The sequence below is a fragment of the Chaetura pelagica genome, unplaced genomic scaffold (assembly GCF_000747805.2).
Source record: "Chaetura pelagica isolate M959 unplaced genomic scaffold, ChaPel_1.0 scaffold123, whole genome shotgun sequence".
Classification (NCBI taxonomy): domain Eukaryota; kingdom Metazoa; phylum Chordata; class Aves; order Apodiformes; family Apodidae; genus Chaetura; species Chaetura pelagica.
The window spans coordinates 4077927-4087786 of NW_009953295.1; the positions used below are offsets into that span (position 1 = coordinate 4077927).

Genomic DNA, 9860 nt, shown 5'->3' on the forward strand with positions numbered 1-9860 from the left:
GTAGTCAAGATGTCACCATCCATATGCTTACAAGAGATAACAAACTGAAAGATGGTCTAATGTTTACTGGTTACTGCTCACTCAATCAGGATTTAGTTCCCCCCCCTCCCCTCTGATATTTAAGAGCCCAGTAAATTTTCTGTTATACTTGATGAATTCAGCACCACTGAGGAACTTAGACACATTCTTCAGCTTAATTCTTGGCCCAGGGCAGATATTAAGTATAGTTTAACAATATTGGAAAATATCAGGATAAAATAAAAAACAGAGTTTGAGCTAAGCTATCTCCTTCTTCCAACTTTATGTGAATAATAATGTTGAACTGTGTCGATAGGAAATTTGCTCCCTTGTAAGATCCTTGTTTCCACCTCTTGGGTTTTCCAGAAGTTGTGTAGACATGGTTGCTGTGAGCAGCTGCCACTAAGATAAAAGTATTACTGGTTCCTGTATACCAGTATAACAGGCAGGTTTGTTGTTTAACGTTTTAATAGTATAAACATCTTTTTGAGAGTTAATTGAAGTTTTATATCATGTACAGACCAACTTTACAGTGTCATTGAAATATCTGGCAAATCTCTGACATGTCTGCTTTATCTGTTTCCTCTTTGGCTTATGTCTTGTCTTGATCTTTTCTAACAAAAGTGCAAGAAATGATTCTGCCTTTTTCACCTGATCACTTAAAGTGACAAAATTTTGCACTGTTCGTTGTTGCGAAGAAAACATTAGGAAAACTGTTTTCCTCAGTGTATGAAGGACTTACACAGGGTCTGAGAGTCTCTAAGATGTGCCTTTGTAATTTCTTGTCTGTATAACCACTAGACGTTTTCAGAAGATAACCATATTGTTACATGATGAAACTTGTGTTTACTGCTGTTTACAGAACAGAAAACTTGTGCATATGTGATCAATAAAGCAGAAGTACAAATGTATTACTGTCAGTATCTGTGCTGCTAAAAATGTATATATATATAGATGTTGTCATTTCAATTTTCAGAAGAAAATGCTGTCTTTTTAACTGCAGAAGAACAAGGCTTTGTCTTCCTGTAATTCTGAAGTGAAAAGTTGTCATCAACAAGAAAACTAAAACCTTTAAAAGATAGGCGTTAGTAGTAGAATGCTGAAACAAACTTCTGGATTAGCTTCATTGGCTTTCCTGCTTCTTTTGCATCCCAAAGCATAAGCTTAAATCGTCTCAGAAGGACAAGGTCCGCCAGTTTATGGCATTTACCCAGGCTGGTGAAAGGACTGCTATCTATTGCTTAATGCAGAATGAGTGGAAACTAGAAGTGGCAACAGACAACTACTTCCAGAACCCAGACTTGTACTACAAAGAATCCATGAAAAATTCAGTAGACAGGAAGAAATTAGAACAACTGTATAATCGGTACAAAGGTAAGGCCTGGGGGTTTTTTGTTGTTTTGGACTGGTGTTTCTGCTTCTCCCTCTGCTGTTCCTAAGGACTTTCAAGGAAAGACTGTTAATTTTTGCTTCTCACTGTTTCTGATAATGAGATGAGAATGAGAAAAGGCTTTAAATGCTCTTAGCGCTACACAACTTCTGTAGCTATTCCTGTGGAGTTTGAAGTAAATTCACAACAGGAAAATAAATTATTTGGGTTGGAAGGGACCTTAGACTGTGTAGTTTCAACCTCCCTGCGTGGGCAGGGACACTTCCCACTACACGGGGTTGCTCAAAGTCCCACCCAGTCTGGCCTTGAACGCTTCCAGGCAGAGGTCAGCCAGGACATCCCTGAGCAGCTCGTGCCAGTGTCTCATCACCCTCGCAGTAAAGAATTTCTTGCTCCTATCTAACCTAAATCTACTGTCTTCCAGTTTAAGGCCAGCATGAGGAAATAGTGTCAGCTATATATGGTGGAGAGGAGATCTTATTATGCAGCTTATTTGATTTATTGCCAGTGGCAATATTCATATTAATTATTGGCAGTTAATCAGACAAAGGTGGATTGTACATATATTTAAATAATACATGTGATTCTTACACTAATATTTGATGGAGGTAATTTTGTTCTAAGTAATATTTCTATACATGAAAATCAAAAACATTTCAGATAACATTACAGCTAGAAATCTAACAAAACGGTTGAATAAGAAAACTCAAAAACTTGCAATGGAAACTTCATCCTTAATTTATTCTTTGTGCTGGCATGTTACAGCAAAAATTATGTGCCTGTTCAGAAAGGCTTGGAGGGAAAGCCACAAGGACGTGGATTAAAGGCAGAGTTGTTTCTTTCTAATTTATTTTTATTTTACAGCGTTGTTAAAAAGAACAGAAAGAATAAAAGGAATAGATAGTCATGTAGATACGAAAATGCTTGTCATCCAGGTAACAGTGCTTCTGGAAATGTTTCCATCTGACATGAATGTGTGCATTGTTCATTACACATTGGAGTAGAGCAGGCTGGAACCAATCCAGGACAACCAGCCCCTGCTGAAATCTGAATATCTCACGCTTTAAAATATGAACTCTATGATTTTACATACTTTTTCTAATTGCAGTGTATGGCGTGCTTTGAATACACTTTATCATGTTCTTATAATAGTTTCCATGGGTTATTTTGTTACCCTCTACATAATGTTTTACTTTAAGCTTAGGCATTCTTCAATATTTCATTATTATGTGGTAGTGGATTGTGTAGGGACAAAGCATCACCAACACTATAGCATTCCCATTGTGGGAAAAAAAACCCCTAGAGAATAACTTGTTAAATTTTATATATATGAATACATCTGTTTATATACAGATACATATACAAGTCTATATCTTTTGCTTGCTCCTTGTATGTCAGTCTTAAAGACTGCTGGGTCAAAAATACCTACAAATTGATAAATGCTTTAAAGAATATCTAAGAGGAATAAAAAAATCACAAATGTAATTTATTATTCATAATTTCCCAGCAGTGGCAAACAGCACTGCTTGGCTTTTGTGAAAGGTCTAGTCAGTTTCATGTTCATGTTTTGGTTAGCAGCACACCTTTGCACTTCTACCACTTTGACACTTAACTGAAGTTGTAAACTTGAACAAAGCCTTTGCAAGATTTGAAACAAAACAACAAAAGGTTTAGCTAAGCACCTTTCCTTTTTTTTGTATGTAGCTTAAACCTGAATCATTTGCCTCACAGCAACAAGGAATTCCTTTGTGCTAGGGGCTCGCAGAATGCTGCCTACCTTGTGTATTTGAAACCTGAGATGAGAGGACTTTGATTTTCAGTGCTGTCTTTGTGTTAATTTTTGTGCCCGTTTATCAAAACAGGTTTTTCTTACCTGCTCTATCAAAACAACAGTTTCATTTTTGTTCCTTGTTACCTGGATGACATGAAACATGATATGGATGAGACGGTCTTTGTTGAAATCCATCAGAATTTTTCCACAGATTTAGTCACTAGTGCATTTTCTGCCTTATGTTCAGTTACTCCCCAAATACACAATAATTACATTTTACATGTCATAGAACTAAATCTAGCATATAGTAGGATAGATATGTTTACTTGTTATTCCTGCTCAAAGGTCTCTGGGTGTAATTCTTTGATGGATATAAAACTTGGTTTGCTAAGTTAACTCCCTCTCTGCATTTTAGCATTTCTTCCACTGTATTAGCTGGAAAAGTGGAAGAGATCTTTAGCTTAACACCCCCCCCCCTTCACCCTTCCCTCCAAAAAAGTTAAGTTTTCTTTAGACCCGAGTTTTGAACTTTTTTTTATCATCTCCTTGGAGAGGGACTTTAAAAATAGCATGACTGAAAATCTTACCAGTTTAAGCAGTTAATCTTAAATTTACTTGAGGGATACTTTTCTACAAAGCCCAACTTAAAATACCTTTTTTTTTTTTTTTCCTAGCAAAAACCGAGAAAGACAGTTTTGTAGCTTGTAAACTGCCAAGCTTTGAAAAAAAAAAAAAAAAGAAAAAAAGGTGTTTTTGGTTTTGGTTTTTTGCTTCCAATTATTTATGTTTACATTGTTTCATTGTGGGCTTTTTTTGAGAGAACTTTGTTACAATGACGTCTATCCTCGTAGAGATTAGATAGTTATAAAAAGTGGTTCTGACATCCAATATGGTGGTAAAAGTACTATTGAAACACAGTATTTCCTAAGTTGGATTGTTTAGCTTAAGACCCTGTTATGCTAAGGTCTTGTTTTGGAAATTTCTCTGATTTATAATTAAAAACTAAACATGTTTGAGTTAATTGTGGTCTTTAAGCAGATATGGTTGATTATCATCTATCCCTATCAGGAAGAGTAAAAATCTGTGGGCTTACTTAGTGGTGCTTTTGTTGTTTTGTTTTTCTTTTTTTCTTTTAAAGTTGAATACATGCCAACAAATATTTTGTACATTTTGAGATGTTTATCAGCCTTACTGGCTTTAGATGTGGTTGGGCATCTCTTAAGCTAATTCAGGTATTTTGTAGAGCATTGTGGTGGTAAGACAAAGCTATTTCATTGACACTAACCGATGAATTCAGGAAAAAGTTGGACACCGGTTTCTAGGGGAGTTTGCAGAATACTTAATCTGTTTACAGGAATTCTTCAGGGTACTTCCAAAATTACCTAAATTTCAAGTGGAGGCATTAGTGAAGCTTGTGGGAAAATAATGAAGGCCTGTGTTATGCAGTTTATCAAAGCTGTGCAGGTGATTATTTGTGTTGTTTTGTTTGTTTTTTTTAAAAAAGTTACAGTTCTTCTCTCTGTATTTTGAACTGTAGACCCACAAGATGAAAATAAAATTGGCATTGATGGGATTCAGCAGTTCTGTGATGATTTAAACCTGGACCCAGCCAGTATCAGTGTTCTGGTTGTAGCATGGAAGTTCAGGGCAGCTACTCAATGTGAATTCAGTAAAAAGGAATTTGTTGATGGCATGACAGACTTGGGGTAAGTATCCATTTCTGAACAGTTCTGTGTAGTTTGAAATGTAAAGCCTGAGCTCAGTGGAAAACATTTTTAATTTCATTAAGTGGGAAGCCTCAAAAAGCTGATAAGGCTGTTGCTAAATGCTTTCAGTGTCCCGGGTTCCTTGAGTTGGTGTTTTACTGCAAAGCCTTAACAATGACCACAGTAATGGTGAAGCAAAATAGTTCCCTTTGCACAGCAAGGAAAACAGCCAGATATGCTGATCTTTCCATGTAATTCAAACATATGCATGGTTGTGCTAAGGTTTTTACTTTGATTGGGTGCTGTTAAAAGCTGGAAATCACTGGAGAAGTATGAAGGAAAAAAAGTTCAGTCAATGTTGAAACGGAAAAAAACCCTTCAATTCTTTGCCTTCTGACCACCAAACTTGTTACCTGTTTTGCAGATTATCATTTTCTCTTATTCTCTTGTATATTTGATACTTCATTTGTACAGAATATCTATAAGAAATAGAAATTAAAATTAGAGTATTGGTAGTAGAAAAGGTATTGGTTTAGTTGGTCTGTGATGTAACTGATAATTTTTCTTTTCCTTCCTGGTTTATGGAGCTGTTACGAGTAACAGACTTTGGAATTAAACCATGTGGCTTCTGCTTAGCAATGAAGTCAAGGATTTGTAATTATTAAGTAATATTTTATGTAAAACTTTTCCTTGGAAGAGTTCTATTTGTAATACATAGAAGTGTCTGTGATTTTTTTTTTTTTAACAGATTGCATTAGGTATGTGGAGACTTACACTTTATTACTTGCACATGAGTTTTTTTGTTGCTAAATAATTTTATCTTAGAATAGCACCTTATCGATACCTTTCTACCACAGACCAGCTTCTTGCAAATGTGGTGCTTGTTTCTGGAGCAGAGGTCCTAGCAATCTGTTGGTACTGACCTCATTGGTTAGTTACTTCTTTCTAAGCTTTCCTTTTTTCAGAAGGGTATTCAGAAATTGTGATGAAATAACTTTTGATATAATCTGAAGTGCACTGCTTTATTTTTCCCTTTTGAGTAGTTTTGGGTAGAGACTCTTAAGAATAATTACAATTTTCTGGCCATGGACAGCAATCAAGTGGTCATGCTGTTCTATTTAAGGCTACTGGTATTATTTGATATAAAAAGGTTTAAAATTATTAAAAAGGTTTTGCTAAACCACCTGTGGCTTCTGGCTTGGGTTTGGTTTGATGATTTTCTTGTCACATTGCTCCTATGTCCTCATGACCGTCTCTGATAGGTAAGTTCCACAGAGGTCTGTGATTTTTATCTCTTTCTGGTCAACACACATAATTGCATTCTTGGAAGCATAATCTGATCATATGTGCTTGCCAGTGGTCTAGTGCCTACTGAGAATTTGGAATCTTTTTATTTTTTTTTACATTCTGGAGGTGAAGTGTCTGGTTTCTGGTGTTGAACACAGAACCAGAGAATTGTTGCTGTTGGAAAAGACCTCTAAGAACATTGTGTCTGACTGTCAACCCACCCTGCCCTAAAAAAAAAAAAAAAAATCTATTAAAAAAAAAATGTGGTGATTTGAATGAAAAGGAATTCCCTGAGGCTTAGTTCATACAGCACCTTTAGGATACAGGTGAGAAGGTATGATGTATGTCCCTATTGTTAACTAGTTCAAGTCTCCATGAAATTGAAGTTCTCAGTTGAAGACTTGGCAGAATTATTTCTGTTCTCCACCAGGTACTGCTGGAGGCTAGAAACGTACTTATTTTCATCTGTACCATGCAAAGAGAGTTAAAACTGCATGCACGTTTTTATGGATTTTGCTGCAGTTACCAATCTTTAATAAAATTATTCTTTAATCTTTAGAATAAATACAAACATTCAGCTACTGAGAATTTTAAATGCAAGGTGTTAGTTGTGATTACTGCTTCTTTGAAACATGTTTCCTTTGCTTTGAGTTTCTAGGTGCAATTCAAAATACTGATTATATCCTATAAACCTTGAATATTCATTTGATTCCTTGGCGTGAGGGGAACCCTTTTTTCCTTTTAAAATTGCATCTTGTCAGCTCAGGTGCTTTCACTGAAAATGCTCCAGTCTTGTGTTGTTATGGGATGTGTTTCTATTAGAATCCCAGTAACCTGACTCTATCTTAGCATACTGTGCCAGGCTGTTAAATGATTTGCCAGCCTTTAAACTATTGTCAAAGGCTCATTTTTTTCCTAGCTTTTATCCACAAATTATCTCATGTGAGAAGGGGATGACTGCGAATAATAGTTAATTTTGTTGAAAGTCCCCTAACATTAAGGTTAACTGTAAAAGTAGGGTGCAACTCTTCGTTTAGGTAGAGAAGGGAATAAGTAACATCTAGACTAAAGGAAAACCCACAACCTTGTGTTACAACATCTAAAAGAGGTAGAAGGATAGCAGGTTTCAGTGAAGTTTATACGTTCTTCAAGAACAGAATAACGTTGTTTGAGTTCATCAACTCATGAAGAGACTGAGAAGAGGCCTACTGAATCCTGTTTGGGTTGCCTGCTTAGTGGATACCTATATAAAATGTTCCACTTAAATTTGTTTAGTAAAGGTATATGAGTGTTTATGTTGTTAAGAATACTATTCAGAAAGATACCCTGTTTTTAGCTTTACTACTGTTTTGTTTGTCTGAAACTAAGCCTTAATAAATAAAAAGAAATAACAAAAGTAAAAAGAAATCTTAAATATTGACAAATGATGTAACCTCTCTTGAACAGGTGTGACACCACAGAAAAACTAAAAGCTCTATTACCAAGACTGGAACAAGAGCTAAAGGATCCAACAAAGTTCAAAGATTTTTATCAGTTTACTTTTAACTTTGCTAAAAACCCTGGACAAAAAGGTTTAGGTAAGTAGAAAAAAATTGAGAAAATATCTACAGACAGTCAAGTCAATTCCAAGTACTTCAAATAGTACAATTTTCTTATCAATGATTGTATAGTGAAATCATTATTGATCTCTTTCACTGACTTCTCCTCTTCCCCATTTTTTTTTTTTTGCAATTAATCTCTTATTTAATGTCCCCTTGGTACAGATAATTTAATGGTGTTTTCTGCTAGCATTGATATTATCTCTTCTCTTGTCAAAGGAAGTTCCTGCAGCTCTCAGAGACCTGTAAGATAGTTTTTAAAAAGACAGAGCTATTGAGCTCCTTGGGTTTTATGCTTTGTTTAGAACAACTGAAGCAATATGTCCATGTCAGCTTAAAAAGAGGGAGAAAACTCTAGGTAGAAGTTATTTTTCTTCTAAGAATTTTTAGTTTTAGCTCAGTTTTTATGTAAAATTTAGAGTAACAATATTATGGACTTGGTTCAAAGCTAGTGAATAGGAGTAGACATACAGTTTGTAAAGTATTAAATTATTATTCTTTGTAAAGTTTGAGATTTGTCCCATTCCATGCCTTCTATTGCAGGAGTAAAATGGATACATTATTTAAATTCCAATGTTTTATTCTCTTAAAATAAAAAATAACTGTAGTTTGTGAACAGAGGGAAAAAAATTTAAGGTGAAATCCGAGATGCTTTCAAATTTATGTCCACTTTCAAAAGACAACGTGGAGGAATGAATCAAACAGGGCCTTGTGTAGAATAGCGCCGTACTTTCATCGCTGTTCTCTTTTGCCAGGGATAAGAGGAAGTGTTGTGGGGTTTTTTGTGGGGTTCTTTTTCCTAGCATAGGCATTTTAACTCTGTCTACGTTACTTGGCAAGCATGTTAATAAATACTTTTTCTCAAAAATTGTTGGAAGAGTAGTGAGATGGAGGTACAGAATAATGATTTAGACCTTCTCAACCAAAGACGTCTGTTGTGCATTCTTTCTTGGGGACTACTTTGAATAGTATCTCTTGTCTTTCCTAGTGCCTTTTTTTTTTTTTTCTGCCTTTTTTAAAATCTTAGCAGCTTTTAGCCAGTTTCCATATTTCTTTGTTTTGTCTTTTTTCAGCAATCTCATTTTCCGTTACTCTTTCTTGGGTCACATGCCACTTTTCCAGAAACAGAAATGAAATAGTCTTGTAGTGGTTCCATGAGACTGGTTGGAATTCAAGTCCCTTAGTAGTTCTTCATTTTCTTGCCTCTCCTCTCTTCATTAAAAAGCCTAGTACTTTCAGATTGTGAAAAAGGTAAGTCAGTTACAGCTGAGGATACCTAAAGAAGGAATACAATACCTAAAGGAGTATTACAAATGGCTTCGTGTTTAAATTGAATCAGTTCTGATGTAAAACTCATGTACATGGGAAATGACTCAAAAGAGACTCTCTTTTGCAAAGAGAGGAGGAGGAGGGAAGGCAGCCCAACCGAGATTGTGGAACTGAATTTGCTGTTGATTTGACATAAGGAGGCAAAAGGAAACTTACTTGTTTCATTTGTAAGACTGTCTTCTCTGTTGTGTAAGAAAGGTGTTTTATTGCCAAAAAGTACCAAAGTGCCTTCTTGCACTAGGAGTTGAAATATTAGCAGAAGAAAGTAAAAAGTGCAAAAATTAAAGTGAAGCTCAAAACAAACTGTAGAAAGAGTTGATTTGAACTGTTGCTGATTTCAGTTTTCAGGAATTGTGGTAATTCTCTGGTAATATTTGCGGTTTCTTAATTTCAAATAGTGCTTTAGTTCTTGCATGGCAGCCTTTTGGAGACATTTTTCATAAGGCTTCCTGGTTTTGCTGGGATGATTCTGGATATTAAATATAAGCAGTTCCCACTGCTCTTATATCAGTGGAGATACATCATCTTTCTTTCTGGTGTGAACTTGGATCACTATAGCTCAGAGTAGCAAGAGATTGCTGAGGAAGCATGTTGACGAATGCCACTTTTTTGAGTGGTTGAAGTCAGTGATACCTTATCCAAATAAATATTAACACTGTATAGGTTTGGGGTTGGAGCCTTTTTAGGGAAGGCCATTATATTCAATGGAGCAGAGAGACTGAGGAAGAAAAAAAGTTTACTTGTTGGCATTTACAATTCCT

General features: G+C 35.5%; 1 protein-coding gene across 1 annotated transcript in view; it reads left to right on the plus strand.

Annotated features, from left to right (window-relative positions):
* Positions 1 to 1177: 1177 nt before the first annotated feature.
* Positions 1178 to 9860, plus strand: part of DCUN1D2 (DCN1, defective in cullin neddylation 1, domain containing 2) — a 23403-nt gene continuing 14720 nt past the window's right edge. Inside the window, exons 1-3 of the mRNA XM_009997912.1 lie at positions 1178 to 1392; positions 4717 to 4885; positions 7619 to 7749. Of these exons, the coding sequence (XP_009996214.1) occupies positions 1218 to 1392; positions 4717 to 4885; positions 7619 to 7749 (475 nt within the window). The 5' untranslated portion in view covers positions 1178 to 1217. The remainder of the gene's footprint in view (positions 1393 to 4716; positions 4886 to 7618; positions 7750 to 9860) is intronic.